This window comes from Meleagris gallopavo, chromosome 1 (assembly GCF_000146605.3).
Source record: "Meleagris gallopavo isolate NT-WF06-2002-E0010 breed Aviagen turkey brand Nicholas breeding stock chromosome 1, Turkey_5.1, whole genome shotgun sequence".
Taxonomy (NCBI): domain Eukaryota; kingdom Metazoa; phylum Chordata; class Aves; order Galliformes; family Phasianidae; genus Meleagris; species Meleagris gallopavo.
In genome coordinates this window covers 90,147,286-90,161,694 of record NC_015011.2, presented here as the reverse complement: position 1 = coordinate 90,161,694, position 14,409 = coordinate 90,147,286, and the positions used below count along the sequence as shown (strand labels likewise).

Sequence of the window (14,409 nt, the reverse complement as noted above, 5' to 3'; positions counted from 1 at the left end):
TCCTTTTATCCCCCTTGTCTTGTTACTGAATGTAGGGCTTGTAGTGCTTGATAATAGATGGAAAACTTTTTAAACACTTCCTTTTCTAATAGCAATGCTAATCTGTCTAGACCAAAAACTATGAAAGAAAAACCAAACTGAGAAGTGAAAGCTAACCTACTCCTAACACCTGGCCTGAACGGGTTGAAATACTGTGAGACTGTGGTGGGAGGGGGGCTTTGAGGGTGGCTGGGAGAGGGAGCGGGTCGTTCTGCTGGCGTGTCTTGGCGTTGTGGTGAGTGGTGTTACCTTGGGAGGGGTGTGTGGCCCTGCCATCCGCACCCCAAGGCTCCCTTCTCATTTCCCTTCAAGGCCTATGGCATGGGGGAAGAGGGGCGTGTGTGTGTGAGAGAGAGAGTGTGCATGCGTGCGTGCAAGCGTGTGGTGATGCGGAGAGGAGCTCGACTCCACTGGGGTGGGAGAATTCCCAGTGGCCTCGTAGGGAACCAAAGGCACTGATACGTCGTCAGCTCTGCTGTTTTCAGAGCGGGTAAGAGAAAAAGCTGGGTGGGTTTTTTGTTGAGCTTGGGGTCACTGTCCCTTTCTGAAAGGACCTGATCTCTCATGGGTACTCCCACCTTTTCTGCATAGAGTTGCTTTGGCTCTGTGAAGACGAACTGCGTGTGGGGCTTGCCCAGTGCTTCAGGTCTTAGGCTGATGTTGGGATACAGTCAGGGAAAACTGTTTCTGTCCTTCGAGTGAGGAAGCAGTGTAGTCTAAGGTCAGAGTCTGTTCAACAGCTTTTGCGTTCGGCCCTCCTCTTAGGGGGGCCATGAAGTCTCCTTTCTTTGCTCCCCAAAGTAGCCTTGTACATGTCCATGTATCGTGCTATTGGGCTGAGTTGTTTTACCGGTGAGCTTGGTGAGCTCTTGTGAAGAAAGGGAGGGAGGAAGGGGGTGAGGCGGATTGTCCAGCCACTCTTCCTCCAGACGCCAATCGGGTTGCAGAACTTCACTGAAAGCTTTACTAATAGAATTGTTGTTCTGACATTATGTAAAAGTGGTATTAATATTGTGTGACTTTTCAAAGAACTAGTTAGATTTATAGGTAGGTAATAGGGATATTGAAGAAATGACTTCTCAAAGAAAAGAACACTTGGAACAAAAGAAGTGGAAAACAAGGTGTGCTTTAAGGAAAACAAATCTGAGGAAGGAAATGAAACAGCTTGTGGGAGGCGAGGGAAGACGATGCCCTTTGGCGTTCCTTTAGTGCTGCTGAGGCTCAGCCCCAGAACTGGAACATACCCCCTCTGCCTTATCTCATCTCTCTACCAAACAGGACATTGTCAAGTAGCTCAAACCAAAATGCGCTGATCTGTCTTAAAAACGGTTCGGTCTGCTGGTGGATGTCCTCCTGCAGAGCTTTACGTAAAACCATAAAATGCTTAACTTACCAAGGTAGCTTCCCCTGTCCTCACAAAATTCTCTTACCTACGGTAGGCCCCACTTCAGGATTCATATTGCCTTTGCTGAATTTTGTCGCAGCAGCTACTTAAGCCCTATTCCCTGAATGTGATAACGTTGTGTGCGGATGAAGCTGGTATGTTGTGGTGCTATAGCAATCTGAAATTACCGAGCAGACGGAATCCAGTGACACTGGAAGCCGCATGCCAAGGGGCAAACGATGGACATCACGCAACCCCCTCGACAAATAACCAAGAATGCGAGAGCACCAGTCACAGTGTCCTGAGAACCAGGCAGTTGAGACAAAACCTTCAGTTCTTCCCCCATCCACCCTCCACATTTCGGCCTCTGTGGCCCTGGTGCTGCCTGCCCTAAGCGAGTGCGAGGGCAGAGCGCCATGCGGAATATGTGGAGCTGCCCCTCGCCCCGAGAAGTGCTGGGGAGCCAGACAGGCCTCCCTTTGACGTGGGGAAGGGATCGCTGCCGAGCTGCCGCGGCTGTTGGCAGGGATGCAGCAGGCGGGGGGGGCCCAGGCAGTACCTCTTTGTCCCGCCAGTGCCGTTGTTCCATTTCCTTCCTCTGTGGTAGTGTCTAAGGCTAGGTGTGAGTAGGTGTGGGGTGTTTATCCGCCACAGGTACAGGAGCTGTCGTATACCTCATTTCTAACTCGTAACCGAGTAACTTGCTTTAACTTTCTCCAAACCCTACAGAGTTGCCAAGTCTGCCCTCCCTCCTCTGACAAACACTGAACTCTGGCCTATAGCACCCCGTGACCTGCAGCCTGGGGAGCGACCCCCTTACGCCTCTGAATGTCGCTGCTTAAAGCTACTGCAAAGTGAGGGCAAATTGCAATTGTATCTTATTTCCTTTGGTTACAAGGGGTCCTCTTGATTAGTCTGTGAATCTCCGCCCCTCCCTCCACTCTTCCCGCCTGGGGCCACACAAGGCCCGCAGGCCTCCGGCCCCGCTGCAGACACGCTACTTGCTTTTCAACATGACCAAAAAACCCCAAACCCAAGAAAAGTCTCCAAATGTTTGATTTTCTTCTTTATTATTTGACAATCCTGGATCCCCACCCCCCCGACCCCGCTGCCCGCCTGGCCAGCAGCTGCCTCCCGATCCCGTTCCATCTTTATTTGAATGTAGTTCCCCTGCCCCCCGGGACAGAGAACCTTCATCAGGTCACGGTGGCCGCTATAAGCCGGGAGGGGGCGGTTTCTTTGTTTTGTTTTGTTCTTTTAAAATTTCCAGCCAAAACCAAAGATTTCCTAATGATTGTATAAACTCAAAACAAACAAACAAACCAAAGACAAAGGGCGTCTTCAGCGCCCAGCCCACCTGCGAGGCGCCCGGCGGCGGGGAAGGGGCTCGCCGGGAGGGGGCCTCGCCGGTGGGTTGGGGGCTGAAGGCTTGGGCGCAGGATTGGCTGCTCTGCTGGGTGCTCGAACCCTCTGGGGGCTGGGTGACGTCGATTAATACACGCTGAGGTGCACTTCCGAGCTTTCCCCCCTCCCCTCCACCCCCCTCCCCCCCCCGGTCACTGCTTGGAAGAGGCTGTCCTGTTGTGAGAAATCCCTGAAAGAAGAAGAAGAAGCTTTTCATTTCTCCTCTAGCTCCTTTTTTCTATATTTCTTTTATTTTTGCAGCACCACTGTGCAACTATGCATTGTATTTCTCAACCTTTTATGCTAGGTAGATGCCTGTGACTTTTTAACTTTTTTGGGGGGGTTGCAAACGGAGGAACTTTTTACATGGATCTTTTTAATCTCAGTTGATTGGGGGGTGTTTGGTTCTAGGGTCATACAAGCTCTATCCCAAAGCAAAATCCAAATGTTAATATTATTAGCCTGATGCAGATACCAAAGATAATTTCTTTCCTGCAGAACCTTAGACTTGTGTATTAAGTACGATTACCCAGCACTTGCATTAGTCTAACCTCAGTAATTCCAAAGCTTAGATGTATATTTTGGTATATTTCTGGGATATTAAAAAATTGTCGTTTAAATTCTTGTTTGTTTCAGTGTAATGCTCTTAAAGTCATAGCATGGAGATAACTGAACTTGTCCTATTCTTAGTAGTTTGAAATAATAGTATTTTTGTATGTTTTGGGTGTGTCTATGTATGTATTAACATAACGGTTTTCACTGCCTAGGTGTTCATAAATAAATTAAAAAAACAAAAACAAAAACGAAGGGTTTTTAAAGTGTACATAATGCTCCATGAAGAATTTCCACAGACCGCCAATTCGGATTGCATTTCACTGACGGCCGCTCCCAACTGGGATCCTTGCTTTCTTTTTAAAGAGACAGCATCTTCCTCTCGCCGCGCACCCGTTAACCCGGGGCTCTTCCTCAGAGCAAAGGGTTCTTCACTGCTCTTAAGGGATGGGCCGAGGAGGAAGGAGCTGAAATGTTGTTCTTTAAAAGCTGTTTAATACGTTAGTTCGAAAACCAACCCTTTGTGTGAAGAAGGGCCCGTCCTTTGGAACCCAGCGATAGTTCTCAGTGGTCAGAGAACGGCTGCAATGTCAGATCAGCCACTTTTGCTTCTTTTCCAAAACAAAACAGAAGTTCAGTCTTATCCGCCTGGCGCTTCCTCCTGCCCTCCCTCGAGTGCTGTGCCGGGACCTTCGAGTCAGCAGAGCTCAGGAAGGCCCCCTGGAGTGCCCGTACCCACTGCGCCTCACACTGAGCCTGAGGGGTTGGGTCCCACACATTTCAAACCTTGCCGGTTGCACGGAGGGTGAGAAGGAAGGTGAAGTGCTGTCTCTTTAAAGATGCCCTTTATTATTATAATTATAATTATAATTATTATTATTATTATTATTATTTTCCCAGTGGTTGCCTACAGATAGCTGTAGGCGGTGAGAGATTGTGTAGATTACGGTAAATCAGAATGAAAAGGTAGATTTTGTGTAGATGCATTTGTCTGCTGTAATTTTTTATATATATTAAACTTACTGTAATTGTACAGTTCATTTCTGTTGTAAACATCATTAAACCATTTTCCAAGTGTTTTAACATGTATGCGCTTGTTTGTGTTCTGTCAATGTGTCGGGGCAGGCAGTCCCCCTCCACTGGTGCACCTGCCCTGGCCCACTGTAGGCAGCCCGGGCTGCCGCGAGCTTCTCTGCTTCATCTTTGCCTCTGCACTGTGCTGCAATAATCCTCGTTCTGCAGGGCACTCCCCCGGCTGCATTGCTGACAGGCGCTGACAGCACAGCCTTCTAATCCCTGCCTGGGGCTGCAGCACGAGGAGAACAACGCATCGATCGATGCTGAGGCTTGAGGTGCTGTCCCAGCGTTGCTTCCCGCATCCTCCCAGCTGATGCTGGGGAAACACCGACCCCAGCAGCTGGCCAAGGAGACCACACTGCCACCATGCAGCAGTGCACCATGCACACGTGGGTCTTTGACACTCACTTTATTAATTCATCAAAAACGCATTATGTTACTGACCTCACTACCATTTTGGAATAATACCTGCATCGTCTTTTAAGAGTAACCAGATGAAATTAGCTGGTTTGGAACTGCATTTATATATTGGCTTTTATACAAAGAATCTGTTGCCCAGAAGCGATAGGTTTTTTTTTTTCCTGACACAGCCATCGTCCCATAAACTCCTACAAAGGGAGGTGGCTGCAGCGGTGGTTGTAGGTGTTGTGAATAATGTGAAAGAGCAGAAGCTCAGCAGGTCCAGCCCTCTGCCACGTGGGAGGGGTGAGGTTCCCGGCCTTTCCAGCATTTCTCTCAGAGTCCATTCTCATAGTCACTGCAGCAATGCTGGCTTCTGCCTTCCCAGGCATCTCTTGGCCATTGCCTGGCTCTTAGCGCCTCGTGCTGTCCACGTGGCGCTTCCTCTTTTGTTGGAGCTCAGATCTTGTTTGATGTCAAAGAGCTGGCACCTTTCACTGCACTGACACCACATCACTTTTCACAGTTAAAGAAAAAAAAATTGTCCTCTGCTACTGCAGTTTTTAAAAGGTAAATTTAAAGCGGAAGGCTGATTGTCAAATGGCGTGAAGATAAACACTGCAGGAAACGGCAGCCCTATCACTAACGAGTCCTTAAATGCTATGAGCCAGCAGCTGTGTGTCTTGGTGCCCCCAAAAGGTGAGGAGCTTCAGAAACAGCTGTGTCAGGAGGTGGGGACTGTTCCTACAACACAAATCCTGCAAAAACAACCTAATAGCTACTGGTGTGGGAAATAACTTTACAGGTATGTACACTTCAGAAGCTAAAGCTTGCAGTTACGTTATTCCACAAGAGGAGAGAAGGAACCTCGGTGCACCAACCCAAGTAGATTGTTGCACTGAGGAAGTACACAGTGCTTGTTTTGTTTGGGATGAAAAAAGCTTTCCCCCTTCTCCCCCCTCCCTCCCCCCAAGCATGTGGGCATCCCTCACCGCTGCCCGTCCCCACCGTGACTCCCTCTTAGCGGGGGGGCAGGGGCTGCATTTGGAGAGCGTCGTATGTGTCCTTGGTCGCTGCACTGAGCCCCTGAGAAAGAGAGAAACAGAGGTGAGGAGAGGGTTTGGTTCTCCAGAGGTGGCTGTCAGGTCAGGAAGAAGATGCTGGGGGTGGCAGAGCATCATTGTGGTTTTTGCTTCTTACAGAGATTATTTTTTAACTGATGAGCATTTCCTTGGTCTCGCTATGGTGTCACTTACCTGGAGGCAGGATGCAGCCTGAGGAACTGTTAGCAGTGCACGGCTGCAGCAACTCATTCTGACCGGTTTTGCCCATCTTTAGAGTACATTTTAACTGCACATTATTGACTGCTAAGAGCCAACAAACTGTGAGCTCTGCTAACTAAGACATGAAATCCGGAACAGTATTCTCAGGACTTCTCCTTAATGACTTGGAAGGGAAGGCAGATGCGATGGAGGCTGCAGTTCAGCTGCAGAGATAGATGAAGGGGGCAGCTGTGGATGTGTTGCCTACCTGGTAAACAGCCTCGTTCCCTTTTCCTCGCCGCCGCTGCTGCTTTGGGGAAGCAAAACAAGCAGAGATCAGTGCTTTTCCCATTTCACCAAAAGAAAGAGAAGGCTGAGTGCTCCCATCCCGAACTGCGGATGCATTGAGGGAGAGCCCACTGGTGAGTGCCACCTGGGCTGGAGCCACCCCAGCCTGATGCAAGGGCCATGGAAGGAGAGAACTAGCAAGGGAAGTTATTTTGATGTGATGACATTTTCCTGTCATACTGCCGTAATGCTGCTATTTCCCGATTCACTGTAGGCCAGGAGGTGTGACAGCATTCCTACTGCTTTGTGGGCCAAGAGTACACCTGAATAAATAAGTCCATGTGGTTTGAGTTGTTGCTACATGTCAGCTGGTGCCTGAGTGACTGCCCACTCCTGAGACAGGGGCCATAAGTTCCTGTCTCTAACTCATGCTTTGGAGCTTCAAGGTGGGAACCCAGGATGGCCGAGCTTGCAGATCTGGAATGGAGGCTATGTGCCAGGCCCATGGCTGGCCATAACAAGCCTGCAGCCATGGCCCGGGAGCATTTCCTGTGTGATACAGATGGCAGAGAGCAATGCACACCCCAGTTAACACTGCAGCAGGCTGTTGAAGCGTCATGTGTGTAGAACGAGGGAAGGCTTTGTTTCCCTCCTCACCTTGCTGGTAATAGAAACATTCATAAGTAAAACTGGGGTGAGACTGCATAAACTCACAGCTCACAAACCTAGCCTGAATATGGCAGATGGGCCCTTAGAACAATAAAAAAAACCAGGAGGTGTTAAATATTGGTGGTGCTTCATCATTTTTCAATGCTAAGCTTTCTTTTGAAATACCCTTTTTTCTCTTCTCAGAGGGAAATCAAAGGTTACGTGTAAGACACTTTGACTCAAAATAGAACCTGTGTAGGTCACAGCAATTTTTCATTTTGCCATAAACAGCATACCGAGACGGTCTCTTTACAACACAGGCATCCCTCCCCCGGCAGTGAGCTCACTGAACTGAAGCTGTCCCCTTGTCACTATCCTTGGACACAACAGAGCTGCTCCCTTATAAATAATAGAGAAAATGTACAGGGAGGAGAATGTTCCCCCAGTTCCCTGTCTGCAGACAAGCATGCAAGTGCTGACTTGTGGCTATAGGCAGAGCAGACGCGGTGGCCCACAGAGAGACACTGTGAAACTCAGGGCTGCCCTGGAGGAAAGTAAGTGCTCAACGGTGCTGTGACCTGAGCTTTGCAGCAGGTATTTCCTTCAGGTATTCCTCATTCGTCTCAGAGGATGACTGAGGTCACTGTCAGACTTTTTCTGTGAAAAGTTGCAGTGTTTCTCCCTTGACATTACTCAGTCTCCTCAGGAACACCACAGCTGTGTATGGGCCATGTTTCTAATGCCAGTGGCACAAACCTTATTGTCCGATCCCCAACCTTGTGGCTGCTGTAACTGTAGCTTCATCGCTTTCTGCTGTACCTATCACACCGGGTACTACAGGAAATAGGTAACTGCCTTCAGCTGCAGGTGCTTTCACACAGGGTTGCTGCTCTGCAAGGGAGCAGCAGTGAGCAACACCTGCCCCCGCTCCCATTAGGAGGGACTCACCTCTCCCTTCTTCCCAATCTCACTGTAGGCCTCGCCCATCTTGTCCTTCTGCAGGGACTGCAAGAAAGAGGGGGAAGGTGTCAGTGTCACCAGAAAAGCCAACCCAGTCACCATGTGCCCACGCTCCACTCCTGCATGACTGGGGCTGCCGTGTATGACCCAGCCTCAGTGCAGAACTATGGCCCCATCCAGAGGAGGGATAGTGGTGGTCTTGGCTGACGTGCAGGAAAGCATAAGTGAGGCAGCATCAGCTCTGCTCAGCAGCACCACACCGTCTCCAACAATATAAATGAAGAATAATGACCAAGTCATTTAGCTACACTGGTGCCACATACTGCACTACACCGAAACTCTCTAAAGAAAACCTTTAAGCAGAGTTTGTTCAGGAGACAAAACCCAACACAATGTTGTGGTCCAGGGACAGGACACAGTCTTTAACAAAGTAGGGTGAGAGGTAAGAGAGAGGGGCTCTCCCTCCCTCCATTCTGAGGCTCACAACCAGCACTGATCAGAGACTGTGAACCAGCCATGGGAACCAAAGCTCACTTCTCAGCAAGCACTGAGCACCTGGATACATCCAGGGTGAGATGTGAGCATTAGCGTTTGTGGCCCTGTCCTTCGGAGTGCTGGCCCCCACATTTCACCAGAGTTAAGTCTATCAAAAGGTCCCTAAGCAGCCGTTCCCAACCCCTAGTTCTCTACTCACAGAGTAAACGGTGTCGTGAGGGTTCTTTCTTCTCTGCTGTAAGAAAAAGGAAAAAAGTTGCCCACGTGTTCAACTGCTGTTGTCCACCACCCGTACGTGCCTGTGGGTTTGCTCTAAGGCCCAGCTACAGCTCCATGGACACAGCCAGTTGGGCCCACCTCGCCTCTATCCAAAAGGCTCTGTTAAAACAACTTATTTGCTAGACTAGTCATATGATTTTAATAACTGGAAAAAAATTCTTAACTCTGTTCTCTTGTCCTCTGTTCGACCCCCCTCCAGCCGCCACCTGCAGGCACGCCCCACAGAAGGTTTCCCCTCCCTCTTCTTTTGAAGCTGCTGGGCTCTGCAGCAGAAGCATTTGCTCCGGCTGCTGCTTGACACTGTCGGTGCTTGCCTGGCAGCATCACATGCAGCGAGTGCTCATGAAACACTCATTTCCACCTCGCCTGCCCCGCATCCGCCCGGGCCAGGTGTCACTTCCAGCGGCGTGGCTGTGAGTTCTCAGCAAAGCGGTGGGGGCACAGATCAAAGAGAGGGGGAGGTTTACTTTTGTCCCTGTCACGCTGCCGGCGCCACAGCCGCCACATGGGTTGTGTCATTCCCTCCCAAAGAGGACCCCGGTGACTTGCAAACCGGTGCTGGGTGCACGTGTGTCTGAACTGTGGTGAGATGCAAGGAGGAAGGAACTGGATTCAGAGAGTAGAGAGGGGGATGTGGGAGGAAGCTACCTCGTGTCTCCCGCCCTTCTCAAGGTCTGCGCCTCTTCTGGTGCCCAGCACATCGTATTCATCTCTGTGCCCACGGGACAGTTTCTGAAACGAGAAAGGAAGAAGCAGCGGTGAATGTCACAATCATGAGAAAAGAAATAGAGCGTGGCTTAGCACGAGCAAATAAATTACCCAGCTTGGAGTCCAACTCCATGAGTATTGCAAAAAGTTTTTACCTCTTAATTTTTACTTTTCTTTCAACAAAATTGTCTACAACAAAGCTATGGAAGCCAGAAAGAGTGGTCCGTGCAGCAGAAAGCTGCAAACTGTTTACATCAAGAAACTTCCCAAGCAGAACTGAGTTGAAAAAGCGCAGGAGAGAAAGGGAGACTGAATTCCATGCCCTCTCTCCCACTGGTGGTTTTATGTACAAGACCTTTGTTGTTGTTGTTGTTGTTTTTATTTGTTTGATTTTGCAGAGCAGCTCATCTACATTTGCATCAAGTGGATGCAGAAGTTACACATCTCCCATCTGGAAAAGGTTACCTTGGAAGAGGGCAAAGGAGAGATTTCAGATCAGAAGAGCACAGTTATTCTGTACACTGAGTATCAGTATCCGGTGCTATTGGAAAGGTGACAGGTGGTAATTTAAACTGAAAACAGAACATTAGTTTTCATAAATTACACAGTTAAATGGTGGAACTCGTCACAGGATGTGGCTACAAGAGTGTGAGAGAAAAATAAAAATAAAAACAGAAATCAAGGCAATCAGATGTATAGCCAGAATTCAATGCTACCGTGAACAAGCAATTCATCTAGAAGGCTGGCAGGTGCTTGTGTCCATCCTCTCACGACAGGGAGAGCCTCTGATGCTGACTGTGGCCAGGCCACAGAGTTGGGTGGGCCTCCAGTACGGCCCCACACAACAGCCCCAGTCAGCTTTCATTTTCCTCCATATAACTCTCCTTCTAACTGCTATGCTGCACACCTGGGTGCAGTGCCTTCATCAGCTGGTCCATCCCACATTTTGTTGATCCATAGGCAATTCACTAAGTGCCCAGAGAGGTAGAACGATTTAGAAAAAGCACACATAACACAGCAGATACTTACATTATACACATCGTCCTGGTCCAGCAGCAGCTGTGGTTCAGAGGACTGGCTAAGCTGGAAGAGAAACCAAACTGTGAGCAGGGGGACAGAGGCTTCTGTCCTTTTGTTCCTTCTCTCCTCTTGTCAGAAGCTGGGCAGCTCACACACAGGCACTCTGTGGCACTGATGGAGCTGCAGCAATACAAATCCTGCTCTACACAGGACTGATAAGGAACAACAAGTTAATTGTTGCAGGCAGAAAGGGCAGCATTAGGTCAGTGAGAGCAGCTCCTTCGTGCTCTGCTCTTTTTGAAGAGTATTATGCTGCATTCTGTATTGCCTTAATCTTACTGAATTATTATCATACATCAAATCTTTCTTAAAAAAACAACTTTCTAGTTGAGTTTGCATTTAGGCCTAGGATAAATCTGATTTTCCTTTTTTTTTAAATAAAAATTTGTAGTAATTACCATTTATCCACTCCATGCTTTTCCTGTGAGAGGCACTGGAGCCTTTGACAGGGCCAGTAATTTATTTACCAAGCATCTTCTATTAACAGAGCCCAACATCAGCCACATTGTCCATAAACAAAAGGCCAAAACAAGGCTGTACCTTTGGCAAAAGCCACCACAGAAAACTCCTCTGAGCAGGAAGCAAAAAGTGAGAGATGCTACTCCTTAGGAAATATATAAGTTCTAGGTTTGGGTCAAGACAAAGAGCTGCCCAGAAGATGCTCCACTGGCCTCATGGAGCTTCATGATGATGGTGTTTCAGCTCTGCTGCTTTTGGCTGAAAGCCTGGCATTACCATATGGCTTTCCTGCTTCCTTCCTCCCTGCAGCAGCTTCCTTGTTACAGCTCAGCACCACGAACCTCACCAGCAAACAGCTGAACAGACCAAAAAGACAGCGAGCATGCTGAGGGCTATAGACAAGGGCATGTCTGCCTTCTGAGACATGTTACTACTTCCTTCACGAACTTGGCATTGTCCTGAATTTTCTGCACAACCTCTCTTCTCTTTCCAATGACAAAGCTGCAGAAGAAACCACATCACCAACCATTTCCCAGCTATTCTATCCAGAATCTCTGATTGCATGCATAACTGTGGCATCAAAGTACTCTCATGTAGTTCATACGCTTTCTCTTCACTCCTGAACCCTCAGACAGCATTTGTCCAAGATACTCAGGTTGGTACCAGAAAAGGAGAGGAAAAAAAAAGAGAAGAGAGAGAAAATCTGTGATTCTGTGATTCTGTGAAAATATTAAGTTCTTATTCTAAGAGATGTGCTTCCTGCTTCCACCCCCATTTTCCAGCTTGGCCCACCATGCTAGCACCACAAAAGCCAAATGCATCAGTGTTTATATAGACTGACCTTAGCTTTCACAAACAGGGCCGTGATGATGACTGCGTAAATGAAGAGGAATCCATCAAGTAAGTAGCAGAGTCGGGGATCTGTCAGTCCAAGAACTGCTACAGCATCTGCACAGAAAGACCACATACATCAACAGACAAGGCCATTTGTATCAACGTGTGCTTGACAACATACATGTGGCAGTGCAGCGCAGTACTTTACCAAGCAAAGCCACTACAGAGGCAAGTCTGCCTGTTTGCAAAGGAGATGAAAATCTGAACAAGGATCATAGAACAAATGAGCTTGGAAGGCAGCAATGGATGACCAACCCAATGGGGTCACTTGGAGCAGGCTGCCCAGGTCCTGTTCCAACTGAGCTGCCTCTTGTTGGGTGAATCCCTTTGAGAAGTTTAAAAAAAAAGAAATTTTTAAAACTTTGCTGAGGAAGAAAATCTGCTAATGCCCTAATTGAGAGCTCAATAAAACTGCTCTTCAGAAGATGCTGGTGTTAATTTAATCGTCCACTTTCGTGACATGTTCATACCCCAACCACATCAAGCAGAGCACAGCAATGCTGATGGTTTTCAGCAGCTAGAGCTAATTAAATTGCTCCTGTATAAGGAAACATGCAGCAAGCTTGAAGATGCAGCTGAAAAATAAAAACAATTCAGGTCAAGAAGCCAAAGTAAATATGGATCTAATACGCAGCTCCAAAACCACTGCCAAAGGAAAGGTGCATTTCACAGCTATTAAAAAAATCACTTAGAAATGAATCTGAGGCATGCTTTGTACAGACAATTGGAGGGAGTTCAAAAGAGGAAGATGAGAATGATCAAGAGGCTGTGAAACCCTTCTACGGAGATAAATTGAAAAGAATTGGTATGATTCATCTCCATCCTAAGGTGAACAAAGTATAGCAATTCCTATTAACTGCATGTGATGGATAGCAGTTGAACCACTTAATGCACTACTTCAAGGCACTCAGTTACTCCCGCGCTGAGAGCGGGGCTGCTCTGTGCAATGGGCTTTCTCTCCAGTCCATCCAGTCACAATGGAGATTTCATCAATTTGCAGATGCCATTCGGGCAGCGCAAGGGAGTCTCTTCAACAGAAATAGAGCTAATGGTGATGGTTTGCAGCACTGCTCAAGGATGTTATTTGTATAAAGCACGGCTTCAAATCCATGCCTGGAAACTTGGTAATCCAATTGTACTTTCTGAAGTAGAAGATCAAATCACTGCTCCCACCAAGAAGCTCACACAGCCAAAGGAAAAACACGTTTCCAGACACCAGTTTTGTTTTAACTAAGGATTTGCATTCCGTTTTTCAAAAATTATTCTTAGAAACAAATCTCTGGAAGTAAAGTAAGACTAAGATCTTGGATTGCCTTCCTTCTTCCCCTCCCATTTTCTATGATTTATAAAATAACATTCAACAATAACCACTGCATTACTTTCAGGATTATCGAACCTTGTTTACATGGGGTAAATGGAGACAGAGAGATTAAGATATTTGCCTAACATCACGCATCATGTATTAAGCCAACCAACAAGCTGAAAGCAGCTTCCACAAGTTCTTCTAGAGATTCAGAGGATAATACTTAATCCAGTGCTTGTTCAACACAAAACTAGCCTCACGGTGCCCTGTGCACCACAGTTTTCCAGTGTTTTACCAGTCCAAATTTCAGCAGTCCATTAAAATGCAGGAGGATCTTAAAGCAAGATGTCTAAACACGGGCACAATGCTGGAGAAGAGCTGGAGAAGACTTTTTCCATCAGCATATTATCATCTGTTTATGAAACACAGCACAGACACAAGCTGTGCTTTGGCCATGTTCAACATTACAGTTTGCTGTTTTCCTTGGCCTTAAAACCGAGGAGCAAAACATGAATATTATCAGGATTTGCGTTATAAGACTGGATGCTAAGCAGCAAGAATAATTAAATTTGGGAAAAAAATAAAAAAAATCAGGTCATGAATTCCCACTTCTTTATGCCAAAAGTGCATAATGCATTATACGCGTCCTTATGCATTATGGAAACATAAGGTCAAGATAAGATGCTTTAGGAATGTGGCAAACCCATCATATTTCTGCTAGGATCCCTTCCAGGGAGGTACTATCACCAACTTCAAGCACTGCAATTTTCCTCTTGATTAATTTGAGAAAAAATAGATTTAGAAAATGGAAATGAGGATAGTGTGACCAAATGCCAAACACTTTCCAGCTGATTTGCTGAAAGACCAAACGTGTGCAAAAAAAACAATAGTAAATGATCTCCTGTTTCAGTCTGAAGGTGAATAAGTTTAGCTTTTTGCCCACCTTGAACAAGGCAATCTTTATGCCTCAGAATATTTCCAGAGCCTTGTCGGAAACAGAACAGAGGGGAGTGCCTTTCTCATCTCTGGAAGGGGACTCCTCACATACCCAAACAGTCAGTCATTCTCAGAAAAGCTCTGCTTTCACTTCTCGCTTTTGCAAGAACTTGGTGTAAAGGGCTTTCCTGAAGCAAAACTTGTGATGCCTCCTACAGACAGCAAGCCAAGCACACTGTGAT

General features: G+C 47.3%; 1 protein-coding gene across 2 annotated transcripts; it reads right to left on the bottom strand.

Moving 5' to 3' along the window:
• Positions 1–4,850: 4,850 nt before the first annotated feature.
• CD247 (CD247 molecule) lies at positions 4,851–12,016 on the bottom strand. 2 transcript variants are annotated; one of them, XM_019619974.2, is made up of 7 exons: positions 11,876–12,016; positions 10,525–10,578; positions 9,436–9,519; positions 8,708–8,743; positions 8,002–8,058; positions 6,386–6,427; positions 4,851–5,941 (listed from the first exon to the last, which is right to left on the bottom strand). In XM_019619974.2, exons 1-7 carry the CDS (start codon positions 11,999–12,001, stop codon positions 5,876–5,878), a joined length of 465 nt encoding a protein of 154 aa, XP_019475519.1. In that variant the 5' UTR covers positions 12,002–12,016; the 3' UTR covers positions 4,851–5,875. The 2 variants fall into 2 exon arrangements, with proteins under 2 accessions (XP_019475519.1, XP_019475521.1); XM_019619976.2 differs by having other exon boundaries at positions 6,386–6,424.
• Positions 12,017–14,409: the final 2,393 nt, after the last annotated feature.

Coding starts and splice junctions, on each gene's coding strand:
- CD247 (XM_019619974.2), bottom strand. CDS start 12,001: ATGTGGTCTTTCTGTGCAGATGCTGTAGCAGTTCTTGGACTGACAGAT. Junction 10,579..11,875: donor CCCTGTTTGTGAAAGCTAAG/GTCAGTCTATAT, acceptor TTTCTCTTCCAG/CTTAGCCAGTCCTCTGAACC. Junction 9,520..10,524: donor ACCAGGACGATGTGTATAAT/GTAAGTATCTGC, acceptor TTCTCGTTTCAG/AAACTGTCCCGTGGGCACAG.